This window comes from Epargyreus clarus, unplaced genomic scaffold (assembly GCF_041222505.1).
Source record: "Epargyreus clarus isolate Ecla_fem2 unplaced genomic scaffold, WU_Ecla_fem_2.2 ptg000008l, whole genome shotgun sequence".
Classification (NCBI taxonomy): Eukaryota; Metazoa; Arthropoda; class Insecta; order Lepidoptera; family Hesperiidae; genus Epargyreus; species Epargyreus clarus.
Window position 1 is genome coordinate 2226128 of NW_027332216.1, and position 19007 is coordinate 2245134.

At 34.5% G+C, this 19007-nt stretch overlaps 1 protein-coding gene across 1 annotated transcript in view; it reads left to right on the forward strand.

The window, feature by feature from the left end:
• The window catches only part of LOC140744100 (uncharacterized), a 132788-nt gene that overhangs the window by 91473 nt on the left and 22308 nt on the right, over positions 1 to 19007 (forward strand). Inside the window, exons 2-5 of the mRNA XM_073075569.1 lie at positions 3186 to 3291; positions 4156 to 4267; positions 6078 to 6244; positions 10428 to 10511. Of these exons, the coding sequence (XP_072931670.1) occupies positions 3186 to 3291; positions 4156 to 4267; positions 6078 to 6244; positions 10428 to 10511 (469 nt within the window). The remainder of the gene's footprint in view (positions 1 to 3185; positions 3292 to 4155; positions 4268 to 6077; positions 6245 to 10427; positions 10512 to 19007) is intronic.

Sequence of the window (19007 nt, forward strand, 5' to 3'; positions counted from 1 at the left end):
AAACAATTTACAAACTGCAACTGAACCATGTATTACCTAACTTAACACGCATGTAAAGCTTGTGCACGCAGCAGCATTATAGAGGATAAAGCAGCTTATGCCAGAAGGGTTATAAAATGTTATCCATTTTATCTTTATCCACTCCGGCATCTGTGAGCAGATGTGTGATGTCTCGCAACTCGATTACAAACAGTCCCGCGGAGAGTTTAGCACAATGGCATTAAACAAACTTTCCCGTGTACGGTTTTCCGAATCAATTTTGAATTTTTGTCACTCACATGTTGTCGTTTGTAAGTTTTATGAAATACATTGTGATCAATTTTTATTTTTTTACAGAGATAATATGTACAAATACACAAGCATATGTATTTTACAGAGACAGTGTTGATTCATGGTACAAGTTGGAAAAAAACACTGCCACTGGCCAATGGTCTTAGATATAAGTTCAATCCTATTTAGGGTTCATTGTATACATATTTAATGAGCAGTTGTGACCACTTACCACAAAATAAGCTGTATTCGTAAACTACTACAATTTCATACATATTCAATAACATCATTTTATAAATATTTTCAAAGAAAGTTTTGTTAATCTTACAGTCTTCAAAGTGCGTGTGTTTGGGTACAGTAAAGTAAAGGTCGCGTGACAAAATGCCGCAAATCCGGTGTAATGTCACGGAACTGCGGCGGAATTATTACGCGGGACGTAAAAAGTTATTGTGCTACAAGTGATCTGTTGTACGAGCGACATTTACTATCCACAGTGTTTTATAACTAAAATTATTTTGAAAAACGAAAAAAGATCTTTAGATAACACTGATAAATTTGGAAAGCGTTACACTATACATTATATAAAAACTTACGAGTTTTAATTAATTGTAAAAAATTTAAATATGTCACATTATTAATATATAACTAATTCATTAACAATGTAGATATATAATTTACTGAAGTGTGTACAATAATGATGCAGTACTTTATAAAATATATATTATAATAAAATGATATAATCATTGCTTGTATAACGGCAAAAATAACTATGTGTATAATTAAGTTCAAAATATTTAATACAAATATATCTATTTCATTTTACAAATACAATAAACCATATTTTCTAGGAACAAAATACAAATACAATTTATACAACAAAAATCACCAATCGTTCCTCAAATGTACAATTTGTATTTGCCGGTCCGACCTTTCCATCGCGTGACAAAATCCCGCAAATCCGGTGTAATGTCACGGAACGGCGGCAGAATTATTGCGCGGGACATAAAAAGTTATTGTGCTACAAGTGATCTGTTGTACGAGCGACATTTAGTATGCGGTGGTTTATGACTAAAATAACTTTCTATAGTAACGTATATTGCACTGAAAAATGCGGACTAGCTAATTTCTATTGTGCAACAATTCCTATGTGTCTATTTATAACAAAATCGTAAGTCATAGTTACAATTATGATACAAACAGATCAAACTGACTGACTAGGTACTCTGAAATTTTTGTAGATACCTAAATATTATGTTTTTTTAACAAGAATACTTAATATATAAAAGTCATAAATGTAGCAGGTACAAAAGAACTTTTTTTTGGAATCATTTATCATAATTTCTCATTTCCTTATATAGTGACACTCAAATAAGTATATCGTATTAACACAATATGACTTAGATAACATAAAAACTATAAACACCCAGTTTATTATGTGAGAGAAATCTTCAAATGTTTACGAAACCTACAATTCTTATCCACAAATATGATCTTTAGGTGGCGTGATAAAATGCCCCAAATCCTTTGTAATGTCGCGGAACTGGTAGCATTATTGCGCGAGACATAAAAAGTTATTGCTCTACAAGTGATCTGTTGTACACCATTTAGTATGCTTGGTGTTTTATTACTAAAAGTACGTTTTATGTAGTGTATTTTAGAGGAAATTCTACAAAAGACACTGTATTTCTATTCTAAACAAAACAGTGTAAAATACGCTTTACTTTAAAGTCACTTAATCTTAATTTCTGACTTATTACTTCAGAGATATATACTACAGATATAATAGCAAAAAACAGTCATAATTATTATAAAATTAATCTCAGTTGCATTATTATTAATTCATTCACATGTGATTTTCTATAAACTTAAACGAGAATTACCATTGCATAAACTCACATGCATCCACATTCCTCATATTTGACCGATAGCGTACATCATACCACAAATCCCTTGTTATGTCATTGGACGGCGGTAAATTTATTGCATAGGACATAAAAAGTTATTGCGCTACAAGTGATATTTTGCTCGAATGACATTTAGTATGATGTGGTGTTTTATGATTGTGTTTAATACAAAGTACTCATAAATAGTACAGTTAGATTTGGTAAATACCAGTGATGCAGTAATCGTCATCATTCATTCAGCTGTCAGACCAAGTGATGCTCCACCAATCAAAACACGATAAAATGTCTTCGCACAGCATATTCTGACCAATCATGACAGGATTATTTAGTTAGCTCTCCAGCGTATAGATATGGACTTTTGTGTTCGCAAAATCCATCTAATCTGACAAACTTCACATGAAAAAACATACTCAACATAACATATATTACATTACATATATGTTATGGTAGGTTTCGCATAATAACTAACTGTAAAGCCACAACTGCCCAAACCAAATACCAAAAAAATACGTATCAAAATCCTACAGTTAAATGTCAAGAACATGTTGACACTTGTACTGTAAACCTAATTTAACCATTATAATATGAAGTACCAGCTAAACTAAATTACCAAGATCTTTATCATGATTTCAAGTGCTGAAGGAAAGTGCTTTATGAGCCGTTACTGCTGAAAGCGCGATACAACGGTCTCGTTGTAGGGAGTAATACAAGAGGCAATACTAGAAGTATTACGTTTTATGAGCTTAAAACGTAAAGGGTAGATCGTGTTTAAAGTGAAGTTTAAGCGTGACTTTAAACGGATCTAAATTCACGTTATTTTCACAAGTATGTTGTTGACAAAGGTATAATATGCTTGATAAGAAACTGAATGGAAACTCGAATCTGAATGAATAAATATATAAAGAGCCACTTTGAATGAAACTAACTTCACAAGTAATGTTAATTAGGTCCTTTAATGATACTACGCTACAGTAGACTTTGATATTGATGTACATTTTTATTTTGTTACAGATCCGAAAAGAGATCACTGTAACAAGACAGTGGACATATATGATGATGTATCATCACCGCCAGTCACACCAGAAAATTTTGGAAGACCCCTCACATGCACATATAGGTAAGTAGAAAAACTAAATACAAATCACACATTTAGCATAATCTAAACCTAACAACAATTGTTTTGAAACAACGATTTGTTTTGAAACATCTGATTTATCATACAAAAATACTTGAGCCACAAAACTTATATTTACGAGTTGCTGTCAATGATGGTCATATTTCATAAGCTAACTATAAATACCACGGCATCAATGCAAAAAATATGACACAAATTATTAAAACTGATTTTAAAATGCTCCTTAAAATAATATTTTTTTTGGTTCCTATAACACTTATTTTATTTGTTTTTATGTGAAAGTGAAGCACTTTCGGAAAACAAACAACTATAAAATCCGAAATAAATATAAAGGACTGCAATTTTCTAAGTGAAAGTGCTTTCAATGGACACGAAGTAGTAAATGGGGCCCAAAATGTCTCCCTTGAGGAGTCCCGTGCCGAAAGATTACGTTTATTTTATTTTTATTACCCTCCCACTGGCATTATATCGAGATTCGCAAAATTTCAAATGTGCTTGTTAAAATCAAGCCTTTTTTATTAAATATTATATTAATAGGCATAGACCATCAATTTTTAATAAGCTAAGGCAAAGGGTGTATTTTTTGGGTATCAAACTTTTGAAGGTTATAGGTACCTATTTCTGTCTAATAAGCTCAGTGATTTGCAGTGCGATTTGAAGGATGTGATACGGAAGACCTACTTTTCTGAGGCACTAGGTACTTGGCCTCAGATGGGACTCTAATCTTATCTGCGGTTGGTTACAGATTTTTATGGGAGGCAGTAGCCACCTACTATTAGGTGGACTACATGCTCGGTAGCTAATTCAACATGTAACTTATAAATCCTGAAAATGTTTTTGTTACAGGTTTAGAGCTTTCAGAGGATCTCCAAAAGACTGGATATTGAGGATAAGATTCAAAAAGTTCAAAGTGGGTACTCTTATCAACGGCACGACGTGTCACAAGGGATACATGCAAGTAAGTTAACAGCTGAAGTAGTAAAAGTTTTTAATCTTCAGAGTGTGATAGTGCAAGGATATTTACAAGATAGTACTCAAATATTGCAACGTACGTCACTTTATACGCATCGAATAAAATATTATGTTTTGTAATGAAACGAAAAACATTGCAATGCCTAATTGTTATTTAGTAAGCAAACACATAAACATCTAAAATCAATTGCGTCAAGAATTATGATTTATCTATAAAGAATATTGTGTTACATTTAGAAAATAATAACTTAAACATTACTTAGTAAGCAAAACATACGAAAAAATACACCAGCAAAGTAAGAAAAACTGAGAAGATAAAATAACCCCATTTAGTATATAATGTTAAGTAATTTAGAAGGATGTTATATACTTAATATTCTTGATATATTTTTATTCTAATTGACTGAGAACTGAGACACACATTACACGTATATTTCCACTTTCCATGATAGACTTAAAAGAAAGAGAAAGAGAAAAGAATACACTACATAGAACACTGCTGTTATTAGGCAGAAATAGGTGTGGTGGTGGTGCCGCCGGAGTCGAACCACAAAGGGTTCTACCACCTTCAGTACGTTTCATTCCATTCAACAAATTTCGATCCTGCAATCATCAATTTTATTTATTTGGCAATAAAATAAATATACAAAAATATGAATCCACCGAACCACGAAATCATAAAATCACAAGCCGTAAGTCAAAAATCACGTTCGAAAGTCGGCGTTGAAGCCAGTAATTAAGTAGACGAACGCTTTACCAATTCTACTAATTAATTTTTGAACTCCAAGGCGGAACAACTCCGGAATTGCGAGCCAATTTAAAAGCATAATTATCGGATCACTCGCCCATCGTTTTGGATTTTCTTTTTGTTTGATTTTTAAATAAATTGGCTGGTTGTTAGTAAGTTGGATGGAATTATCTTTGTTAACCTTACATTGTTAAATGATATCAAACATATTGTAGTTATAACTAGTTGACTCGGGTAGATGTTATTCTGCCACAAAACAATTTTAGATCTCGACAATAGCTACGTATTGGGTCCAAAAGAACACACTCGAAAAAAATCCTAGAAATCCGTTTAGCTTGGAGATAAACGTGTACAAAAACAATCACATGTTATGATGTTACTCGTATTTATGTGAGATTAACAAAATCTCTTCTAGCCTTTAGGTAAAGACAGAAAATTGTTTAACTTTTAGATTTTGGGACGATATATGTACGATATAGACAATATATAAGTTGCAATACATCCTAAGTTTTATAAAAGTTATAAAATGCGTAACTCAAAACATTCTCTACTATCGCAAAACTTAAAACACAAATATATAACAGTATTTTCCCCATTTTGTTACCTAACAATGAATTCATGCTTCAAAATAACAGAAAATTATCCCGATCAAATTGAAAGGTACTTCTTCATAATCTTTTCAATCTTAACCAGCGTAATAAAATGAAATGAAAATTATTTATTTCCAGAATGTAGGAATGGTAAATGGTTACAAATATTTTATATATTCTTATATTCTACTATCAAAATAGTGTGCAATGTCAAGTTCATAATACAAGTAATATTTTTTAGTTATTTTATTCAATTATGTATATTAATGTCAAATATGTGTAATTTAATTTAATTTATTTAAATAACAAGAAATAAATATGTATGTTAATATAGGAGCTGATTACTATTTTCCTTATACGCAAAGTATTCGCCGTAAAAACATTTATCAAGGAGCCAGTCAGACACTTTATTTTTAAATTTAAAAGAAGTAATTTAAGCAAAGGTTATTTGTTCACAGATAGTAGACGGTAATGCTAAGACCGACGTCTCAAACCGGAAGGAGCCTGGCCTCTTCTGCGGCGAGATAGAACAACCGCAGACCTTCATCTCGGAGACTAACTTCGTCAAGATCGTCTTCCACGCTGATAACTTCACCGACCAAACTTACTTCAGTTTTGATTCGAGGTAAGCCCATTTCTATTTCGGGATATATTGATTGAAATTTGAAATTTCTTTTTTGTTTGATGTTTTGGTTATTTCCTTCTCTAGTTTGTGGAAATAGTTACCAATATCGGTTACGCAAGAAAAATATGAGTTTGGTAGTTTTTCATAAAGTCAAATATCATTTTAGGTGATTGACTTCTCAATCTACATTTGAAATTTATTATGGTTGTTTACGGGTGGTATAATATAACTAATCATCATTTGAAATTAATCATTATTATTAGTAGATGTAATGACATTAAAAAAGTGCTCTGCAAAGAACCTATTTTGAATTAAAATAAATAATAGTTTAAAAAAACTAAAAAAATACACTTTTTATAGAAAATCCAACTAAAAAATAGAAAATAATATTTTTAAAATTTGAATTAAGAATAGTGTAAATAAAATAAAAATATTTTTTATTGTAAAAAAGCGTGGGGTGCATGGTGTCAATAGTTATAAATATTTTATTGATAGATATTGAGTAGAAGGATTATCATTTTGATAATATCTTAAAAAGCACCCCACGCTTTTTTACAATAAAAAATATTTTTATTTTATTTACACTATTCTTAATTCAAATTTTAGAAATATTATTTTCTATTTCTTAGTTGGATTTTCTATAAAAAGTGTATTTTTTTAGTTTTTTAAACTATTATTTATTTTTCATTTTTTGGTCGAATTTTTTATAAAAGCGTATTTTATATTTTTTTTTAACTATTATTTATTTTTAATTTTTTAATGATTATTTTAGCGATTATTTTATCGATTATTACGTAGCGTATTATCAAGTTTATCTTTCGAATCAGCATCAGCACCTTTGCTTAGCAGTGCAAAAATGAATATTGGGTCATTGTTTAACACAGCTGTATGAAGTGGTGTTTACATTGGTGTTTATTTTTATTGTTAACGTGAAAATCCCAGAGGAGTTGTTGAATGACATCCGAATTGCCAATGCTAACTGCTTTCTTTCATAATTTATACCATATCCCAGGTCCTCTATCTTGGATAAAAGTAATCACGGAAAAAGGATGATAGAGCATCTTTTAAAAACAGGCGCTGATGGCAATACTCAAGAGAAAAACGGTCAACTGCTTTACATCTAGCCATTTCAAAAGGACGTCGTCCAATCATCGATTTAATATTACAGCATGATGATGATAATATCAAAAATAGTTATAGAATTTCTTCTCTCTGTGTTGCTGCTGCCTGCAGAGATTTTAAAACTGTTAGTAGTTTAATTAATTTTACAGCTCGAGTTAATAATATAAGTTGTGACTATGACGATGATGTGAAATCATATTTGCCTTTACATTTGGCAACAAGAAATGGGAACAATGAAATAGTGGAAATCTTGTTAAAGGAAGGTGCAGATGTTGAAGTGCTGAATGAATAAGGATGATGAGACACCGCTTCATGATGCTATTAACAACGGACGCGTCGAAGTTGAGGTCAGGTCAGGTCAGGTCAGGTCAGATCAGGTCAGGTCAGGTCAGGTTAGGTGATCGGCGCGCCTGGTAGATTCCTTTATTGGTCTTAACGCAGACCTTCCGGGTCTCAGGAAAACAAAAATCGCTGATCCTGATTATCCTAGTAAGGATAACGGGTCAGAATGTTTAAAATATTGAATTGTCATCGGTTCTTAATAAGTATGCCAAATTTCAAGTTAATCCGACGTTTTGAAGGGGGTTAAAATCATGTTCAAAGATTCCGTTACATACTAACATACCAACATACATACGTCTGAAGCTAATAAAAGCGTATTAAAAAGAGATTTGATTTGATATAAAAAGTAATACATACAGAGTTAGGTACACGAGAAAACATGTAATTTTTATAAAGTTTCGCCACCTGAACGCCGTAAGAACCAAACCAACACGGCATTCCATATTAATTTTATATTTTGCATAATAAAACAAAAACCGCACCTACATTTAACCAAAAACCGTAAACCTTTGCCAGCGGGACCGTACTAAGCCATTCAAAAGTCGTGCACGTCAATTCAAAATTCGAGTGAAAAATCTCTCAAATTTGCTTTACATGCGAATATTTCGTTAAAACTGACCGCTGGGCACATCGCAGACCCTTTGCCCTGTGACGCGAGAGTAATACTCTAGTAATAGAGTAATGTTTACTTCGTTTTTGTATTATACGAAGTTTATTTACCTTGGGATATAGCGTACAGTTTACGTTGAAATCACATTCAAACGATTATTTGCTCTAAAAGTTCTAAAAGTTCTTGATTTGTTCATACTATTTGTGGATTTGTTTTTATAAAACTGCTGTGTGTAAGTATCATAATGTTTTAGAAGTGAGGATACATTATAGGATATAAATTATGGGTACGCCTTAAGGTAAGAGCAACTTATGTGTTGTGACAACAAAAGGTTTGACGGTCTTGAGTGTAAGGTCACATAGAGGACCGAACGCTGCACCGCTGCCTCACGGCAGTTCATAACACTGGTGGGCAGTGTACCGACTGAGGAGATTGCCCGGGTAAGGAGGGATTTCTCGAGGCCCGAAAACCCTGCGCCACGCGCCGAAGTCACACCGCGGCATAGGACGACCTTATAGCTAGCTAGGTCTTGAGTGTCGTCATGCCACCGTTATCACTCTTTGCTGTTGTGTGGGTGGCGCGTATACTTCTCTGGTTCTCAAGTGTTAAAACACATGTAAGTCTGTCTCTCAACACATGTCTCTTCAATCGACCACCGCAACAATTGACGGTTTTTACCAACTATTAAATTTAATTTATTTATAAACTTTTTTATTAATTCCGATAAATCACAACTGCCGAGGGCCTAACGATGCCCACATTCTTTATTAAATGGTAATTTCGATTTTGAAGTTTTGCGAGGAGGTGTAGTCATTCAATTTACTATGGCGACAAGATTCATTTCTATATTCAGAGCGGACTAGCAGGTTTACGCGGGCTATACAACATTTTTAAATTACGCAAATACAGATAGTTCAACAATCATTAAAATGCAGTTAGGCCACTCTGGTTCTAGCAGCCTCAATTATCTATATTGTCATAGTTACTTGCCAGTGCTATTTTTATTTAATTCTATATCACATTAAGCTTAAAAAATGCCTATTTAATCTTAAAAGCGTAACTTAATGTTTCAGCTTATTTTTTCTGTAACCCGGCGTGTTGGCCACAAAATTTCATTTATATTTTATGTAAAATCTAACTGGCTACCAGCCTTTGCCAGGTCACGCGAAATTAATACTCTTTACTCCATGCCTCATAATTTTGAAGTTGCTAAAACACTAGTTCATTTTTCTCTACATTTTCAGCCGACGATAATAAATTCAGTACCCTTACCATGAGTTTTCAAAACATCCCACAATTTTACGTTACGTTTACTCAATCCAATATTCTGTTCCGTTTGCTTCAGTAGGCTGAGTAAACGTAACAATAAGTAAGTGCTCAAGTCTTTCTGTCTGCCTCACATGTTCGCAAAAAAGAGAGACAAAACATAAAGCGCAATTTTGTCAATTTAGACATTTAATGTTACGTTACTGTCACTATAGTTCTGATACAATCCACTAGGGGCGCTGATTGGAAATAGTATGGGCAAATAAGTAAACAAATACCAAACCCGTCATATTTGTAAAAACGTAAAAACTCATGGTAAGGGTACAGTAATGCTTGTTATTAATATAAATACATTTTCAGTATCTGATTTATTAATTGGTCTAATAATTTAAATTACATAATTTATTTGCATAGTTTATCTCCCTTATTTTCATCTTATTGGAGTCGCATTAGAGGATAAGGGTTTTAAATCCTGATTTTACCATCTACGCAACGTACGCAGTTTTAAGCTTACATTTCGATTTAAATTTTGTATATTGTTCAGTTAGCTTTATAATTTTAATAAGCTGATGAAAGTATACTATAGAAAGCACCATTTCTTTATCCTAAGGCTCATTCTTTCGAATCTCACACGAATCATTCAAAAAAATATGTAAAAGATTAGATTATTTTACACCGATGTATATTTCTGAACCGATACGTATGTATGTACATATACTCGTAATATACTTTAATATAATTTATTTCATCCACATCATCTATTCGGCATCATATTTTTAATTATTATGCACATATATCTTCTTATATCCTATACCATGTTTAAACTATAAATAATATTCGCAGGGCAGAGCAGCAGTTCGAAGTGTATCTTCGGTATGGGCAGCATCCAGAACTGTATCCCAATAGGAGAGGCGAAGTTGTAGCAGGGTAAGTGAATTTATCTTATTCCCACTGCTGGGCACGGACCTCTACATACAAATGCCTGAAGCATTATCTATCACGCTTTCCCAACACTATTTGGTAAAGGAATGTACGGATTATTCTTTTGATATTTAAGCCGTGTAAAAAACTTTTATGTTTACCGCAATTTATGTCATAAACTAGTATAGATTTTTAACAATACACTCGCGGTCCGTTATTATCAATCTCTCGGTAACGATACTTTTTGTCTTTTTTGTTTTTTTAAAACTGAATTAATAAATATAAATAATTCAAATATTTAAAAAGGTATTCCCAATGGTTCCTCTATTATTCAACATACTTCAGCTTCATTTATCGTAAATTACTAGTACTGGTCGCACTTTAACAGTACTGGCCGAGCGATTAATGCATCACTGAAAGCAAACTAAAGTTTATTACGATTGTGAACTGAAATTGAACCTCGAATCGTTCATAAAAGCATCATTACTACGAAGTGAACGCATTTAAAATCAATACCGGCCACCACAAGGTATATACAAATATACGGGACTAGCTGACCCGGCAAACAAAAGCTTATTTTTTCTTGTTGTGTTGCCATATATATAAAAAATGTTAAGGGTGAACAACCCTTATCACTTAGGGGTATGAAAAATAAATAGTAGCCGATTCTCAGACCTACTGAATATGCATATAAAATTTAGTGAAAATCGGTAAAGCCGTTTCGGAGGAGTATGGTAACTAACATTGTGACACGAGAACTTTTTAAGAGTTTTGTGTTCAACAATCTTTCTTGGGATCATCTTATAAATTTAACGCTTTTCGACAGCTTTTAATTTTCCATATATTTAAAGTGACAATAACAAAAGTTTTAAAATGGCAATTATAAATATTTTACTTATAACTTTAATAATAATGATTTACTTAAAATTAAATCCATTTTCCATTGAAATTCTATCAGTAGCAATCTGTTAACAGAATCTCCCATAAATTATTTCAGCAAAGCATCATATCCGAAATGGACACACCAAAATCATTAATAACAACAAACAAAGCTGCACTTCAAACAAAACATTACAAATACAATTCGTATGCATTACAAAATGGCCGCTCCATACCGAACGTATGCACAATGGATCTTAGATGAGTAAAATACTAGATTGATCACTCCAAACAAGAAAGTGTACCCAGTTTTGAGACTTGAGAATTTGTTGCGTAAATAAATTATAACCTCGTCTCCGTTGTAAATTATTAATTATCCCTAAAATGTTCGAAATACTTATTTATTTATTACGTAAATTACGTAGTATTATTAGTTATTTATACGTTAATTTTCTCTAAAAATGTTTTTTATTTAAATTAAAAAAGTAAATGACAAAATCATCCATTTGTGGCTTCATTAAATTTCAAGGCGGTGAAGTATCTTTCTATTTTACTTATCAATGCAATGAACATAAATACTCGTAACTAGTAATAAGAAATATTGTAATCCAAAGTGGCGGCGATCTCACCTCTCGCTCGTTCTTTATGTGTGAGTGGAAAACATACGAAAAATATTTAGTAGTTAATTATTGACTCAAGTTATAATGTGTAAGCGATATAATAGCATCAACCTTATTTTAAAGTAACATAATCTAACCTAACCTGTTTAAACGTTAGAAATAATAAACAATCTTGTCTAAACTTGTGACCATTTATTTATTTGGTATTCCATATTTCGTAGGGATAAGAACTAGTCTTTGACCTATTAATATTTAAAAATTGAAACCTATTTTAAAAACGAAAGGTCATTGACCCTCTTAACTCCGTTTAACATGCGCGTTCTTTTTAAAAAAACATTCTCAGTGTTTCGTTATTTTTCTTAACACCCCTTTGGTACCCGTAACTTTTTAAATATATACGTAAGTCACATACAACAATATATACGATTATATTACGATATACGGACAAAACCGAGAAAAAGCCAGTCTTGCAACCTCATGTTTTATCGTTAAAATATAGCTGACTTTGTATTTGTTTCGCCACAAATGCTTACATTTTCCTTACGACAGGACAATGAAACTTGTATAAGCTGTCAACCTCCATTATTAGACAATGGACGTGGGTTCCATTAGCGGAAGGTTACGTCCCGAAGCATTTTAAAATACCTCTCTAAAGCTATAATTTTTATAAACTTGACAGACAGAGAACTAAGGACATTCTTATTTTTCTTTCCGGGAATAAACTTTTATATACATACATTATGGTTTTCTAAGGTATACTTCTTTTGATACGTTTCGGAACATTATTCGTTTAGTGACGTCACATATTAAATATAACGACTTGTGTACTTGGGATTTGTAGTGCTTGTACGGTGCAACCGTGCATTTGCTGCAGTCAGCATTTCCCAAGCCGCGCGCACGTCATTCATTAAATAATTATATTTTCAAATCAGTTCGCATCAATTAGCCAACAAGGGCGCCGCGTTCTCATTTATATCAAGTAGTTTTAGCGCATCTCATTCATTACAATTAAGTATCGGTTTTGGACAATATAATAATTACTCCATAATTCGGTATTTTATTTATCGCTAATAGTGTATGCAGCAAGAAACCATACATTATTAAATGGTCCTTCGAGCCTAAAAGTGATACCGCGTGGCGTGGTTGTAACCACGTGTGCCGGACTAGTGACTATCAGTTTAAATCAAGTGACTTTCAAGAACATTGTTAGTGGTTATCAAGAACTCTAGCAGTGATTATCAGGGATTGCAGTGAGGAGAAGAAAGTCTACATGTTTGCAGTAAGCAGGGATTAAACAAGTAAGACCGTTGCATTTTTATTACTCAGCAAACATGGAAGAAATTTACAAAAATCAGGGTGAGTTACACGTGGCTATGTCCAAAATAGTCACAAATATAAATAAGGATTCCGCGGGACGTAAGTCTTTTGATTATTATAAAAGAAGATTGGAAGCCTTAGAAGCCTACTGGGCAGATTATCAATACAATCATGATCGGCTTTCAACGGAGGGAAGCAGGACCCATCCGTATTTTACCGAAAATGAGTTTGAGCAAGCATTTAATGTTTATAAATCAACAAAATCATTTATCCATGATCAACATCAGTTATTATTAAAAAGAACTGCACTGGAACCTACTGGTAAATCTATATCGCAACCACTACCATCTCAACAAGGAGAGACAAGTCGGCAGCGCGAGGCGGGATCAGCAGGGCCTTCCCACGACTACGAGGATGAGCAATCGTCGTCATCTACCAGGCAAGTTTCTAGAGGTTCTAATAGCAAATTAGATGAGATGCTTAAAAGACAATTGAGTAACTTCCGAGCATTCCTTAGGACTGTATCTTCCATAAATTTGAGTGTCATGTCTCAAAAATGGGAGCTAGAAGACGCTTTACGTAGTCTACAATCAAGGTGGTCAGTAATTGATTCCCTGCATTGGGAATTGGACAGCGAGTTAGAAGGAATGGATGTAACTTATGAACAATCTTATACGAAGCATGAGAGTACCTACAACGAAATGAAGAAAGCAATTAATTCTAAAATGTGGTCAGTAACGCACCAGGAGAGTTGGACTCCAAGGATGGACATTCCTCATTTCAGTGGTAGCTATCAGAGCTGGATATCATTTAAAGATCTTTTTATAGAAGCTATCCACAATAATATATCGATTTCAAATGCCCAGAAGATGCAATTTCTGAAAGGTAAATTAAGAGGAGAAGCTGAACGGTTAATACAACATCTGCCTATTAGCACCGAGAATTACTCCATCGCTTGGGAAATATTGAACAATCGGTATAACAATTTAAGATTGATATTCTCAACGCACGTAAATACTTTGTTAAACCTGCCAGTTACCCAACAAACATCAGTAAACCATATCAAGAAAATACACGACACTACACAAGAATGTTTAAACGCTATTAAACAGCTTGGTGTCGATACAACTAGTTGGGATCCTTTAATCGTTCACATTTTACTACAAAAACTGGATTCGGAGTCTCACAACAATTACTTAGAGTCTTTAAAAAATCCTAGAGAGTTACCAAAATTACAAGATTTTTTGAAATTTTTAGAAAACAAATTTACTACTTTAGAGTCGTCTCGGAAGAAACAAGATACTTTAAAACCATCAAATAACTCGCAAAATAACTTCTCTAACTTAAAACAATTTAAATCAAATTACAATGCAAAACAATCCTTTCCTGCGTATAAAGGTGGTCATTCACCTGCTAACACAGCAAAATTATTGTGTCCATTGTGTAAAGAAATTCATGGACTTTACTTTTGCAATAAGTTTTTAAATATGACACCGCAAGAGAAACGCAAGACATTAGCAAGACTGCGTTTATGCCAAAATTGCCTTTACGATCATAAAGATAAGGTATGTATGTCAGAAAGAAGATGTCGCGAATGTCAAGGTAAACACAATACGCTTGTGCATGAAGCATTTAAAAATTCGGTAAATATAACTACTGCTAGTACAAATAGCATTCAAGAATTAAACCAAAACTCGGTATTGCAACAAGGCAATAACAATATAAGTGAAATATTATTAGCTACAGCTGTAATTAAGATTCAAGCAAGAGATGGATCTTTTCATAAAATGCGAGCACTTATTGATCAAGGCTCTCAAATTTCCCTTATCTCCGAGCATGCTACACAAGTTCTAGGTTTGCCAAGAAAACGCTGTAAGGGATTAATATCAGGTGTTGGAGCCAAGGAAAGTAGCTGCAAAGGTATGACGAATATAACATGTTATTCGTTATATAGCGATTTTTCATTCAATACCGAAGTATTTATTATGAACACACTCGTCAAGAACTTACCTAGTTGCACGTTTAGCAAGCCAACGTGGTCCCATTTGGACGGCATACAACTGTCAGATCCCGACTTTAATATCAGCCGACCTGTGGACATTCTACTAGGAGCCGATGTGTACTCACACATTATATTGGACGGGATTAGCAGATCAAATGAAGCTAACCTACCAATAGCACAACAGACACGTTTGGGGTGGATTTTATGTGGAAATGTAAAGACACTGCAATGTAACGTAGTACTAAATCATGTTGACGATATAAAGAAATTCTGGGAAATAGAAGATGTATCGGAATCACCCTCTTTGTCAGAAGAAGATAGTCAGTGCGTTAAATATTACAAGTCAACTACAACAAGGCGGGAAGATGGCTCGTACGAGGTCAGAATTCCGTTTAAAGAAAATTTTGAGGAGCATTTAGGTTCATCCAAACATACGGCTATTGCACAGTTTCATCAATTGGAGAGAAAATTCAGGAATAACCCTTATATCGAACAACAGTACAAATTATTTATTAATGAATATAAAGCATGCGGACATATGAAACCATCGTCCGGAAACCAGAAACCTAATTGTTACATGCCGCACCATTGTGTTTTACGTAATGACTCAACTACAACTGCACTTCGCGTAGTTTTTAATGCATCCACTAAAACAACATCAGGGTGCAGTTTAAATGATTTAATGTTAAAAGGACCTAACCTTCAACAGGATCTCCAATCTTTGTTATTGAAATGGAGACAATTCCGCTACGCTTTCACCGCGGATATCGAAAAAATGTTTAGGTTTATCTGGGTAAATGAACGAGATCAGAAGTTTCAAAAAATAATATGGCGCGACACTTCCGAATCCTTTTTACAAGAATATCAACTCTGCACGGTCACGTACGGCACCAAGGCCGCGCCGTTTTTGGCAATGATGACGTTAAAGCAGCTGGCAGAGGATGAAAGATCACATTATCAAGATAGTCAGGCTATAGAGGTCTTGGAACAATCATTTTATATGGACGACGTTTTACACGGGGCGGAGTCTATTTTATCAGCATCACGGCTACAGCAAGATTTAATCAAGTTATTGAAATCTGGAGGATTTAATTTACGGAAGTGGAAATCTAATTCGCAAGTTTTAATTAAGAATGTGCAAGAGGATGATCAGAGGCAAAACAATTTTGAATTCAGACAACCGGAATCGACCAAAACATTGGGTTTACGTTGGAATTCTAAACAAGATACATTTGAGTTCCAATCACAGATTGAGTCGGTGACGAAGACTCCAACCAAACGATCTATGCTGTCGGACATATCCAAGTTATATGACCCACTTGGTTGGTTGTCCCCAGTATCGACCAGACTAAAATTATTATTTCAAAAGGTATGGGTGTCTAATATGCAGTGGGACGATACAGTACCAGATGACATCTTAAAAGAGTGGATGCAACTCAGAGAGGACATGTCACGTATAGATCAGATTCAGGTAGCACGGTGGTTGCACACGACAGCGGAAGGTGATGAGCTGGAGCTTCATGGCTTTTGTGACTCTTCTACCAAGGCGTATGCGTGCGTCATTTACTCTAGAATCAGCGTGGAGGGAGGCGTCAAGGTCTCGTTGGTGGCAGGAAAAGCCAGGCTCGTTCCAGCAAACAAAACAATAACATTACCGCGGTTGGAACTCTGCGGTGCACTACTTTTGGCTAAACTCATGGCTAAAGTACATGAATGCCTCAGTAAATATAATATCAGAACATATGGTTGGGTGGATTCAAAAGTCGTCCTTGCTTGGCTTCAAGGGAATCCGGGAAGGTGGAAGCCCTTCGTTGCAAACAGGGTGAGAGAAATTATCAAAATTATGCCTCCGCAGCAATGGCAATACGTCAAGTCGGCGGAAAACCCCTCAGATTGTGCGAGTCGAGGCATGAGTGTAAGTCAGCTGATAGAACACTCTCAATGGTGGAAGGGGCCTTTATGGCTGTCAGACAGTAACACCAGCCTGGACCGTAGTCAAACTGAAATTTACAAGACGAATGAAGAAGTTAAACAATCGCCACAAGTAAATTCTTTAACCAAGAAAACTAGTATAATTGAAGAGCTTCTTACAAGATTTAGTTCTTATCAGAAACTAACAAGAGTTTTTGGATGGATCTTAAGATTTATAAAACTAACGCAGCGAAAGGAAACATGTCAATCAAGTTACCTTACCTTGAAGGAAATAAATATAGCAAAATATACCCTAATAAAGTATGTACAACAAGCAGAATTTACAAGCGAAATTAATAACTTACAACTAAATAAACCTATATGTACAAAAAGCAAATTATTGCAATTAAACCCTTTTCTGGATACAAGCGGACTTCTTAGAGTTGGAGGGAGATTAAATAAGGCGGAAATCAATTCAAACATGAAGAACCCTATCATTTTACCGCATTGTGGTCCCCTTACTAACTTAGTAATAGATCACGCACATACCCTTTCCTTACATGGTGGGGCTAGAGTGACATTATCAATTATTCGTCAAAAATACTGGATCTTGGGTGGCAACCGAGCTGTCAAGAGCCGGTTATACACTTGCGTGACATGTCGCAAAAATAACCCAATCAGAATAACGCAATTAATGGGAGATCTACCTACACAGCGATGCAACGCAGCCAAACCTTTCTACCATACCGGTGTAGATTTTACTGGGCACGTATTTATAAAGGCCAACAAGGGTCGTGGTATCAAGACCACTAAGGGCTACATAGCAGTTTTCATATGCATGGCCACAAGAATAGTTCACTTGGAGCTGGTCTCCGACCTTTCCTCGTCTGCATTTTTGGCAGCATTGCGCAGAATGGCGGCTAGAAAAGGATCTCCGCGGCATATGTATTGCGATAATGGAACAAACTTTGTGGGCGCTAGTAATATTTTGGCACAGGAGTTTCAAAACATATTACAAACATTTGACCAAGATTTCATTACTGAATTAATTAATATGGAAATAGAGTGGCATTTTAATGCCCCGTCATGGCCTTCGGCAGGTGGTCTATGGGAGGCGGCAGTTAAAAGTGTGAAGTATCATCTTCGAAGAGTCGTTGGTGAGCAGCGATTAACTTTTGAGGAATTTTCTACGGTGTTGGCGCAAATAGAAGCTGTTTTGAATTCCAGGCCGTTATGCGCGCTAACAGAAGATCCTGATGACATGGAATTTCTGACACCATCGAGCTTTATAAATTTAAACCAAGACATGAATATTGTAGAAACCGAAGCTGACATGCGTACGAGATGGTATCTTACTCAGAAAATTGTTCAAGATGTATGGAAGCGTTGGCGTTCAGAGTATCTCAGTCATCTGTCTGCACGAAGCAAGTGGAAACATCAGCAACCCAACATACAAATTAATGATGTAGTGATGATCAATGATGCGAATTTACCCCCTGGCAAGTGGGCGGTAGGACGCGTCGTCGAGCTACATCCGGGAGCTGACGGCCATGTCAGGGTGGTCACGTTAAAAACTAAAAGTGGCTTCATAAAACGCCCGATTATAAAATTATCAATACTCCCGGTAAATAAAACTAAAGTCGAACAAGCGACGCAACCGGCTGATGTCTCAAATGACAAACCTATTAAAAGACAATCTAAAATATCAGGTTACAATTTTATATCCCTAACTACGTTATTGCTCTTTTTCATGAGTATTTTGGGCACATGTCA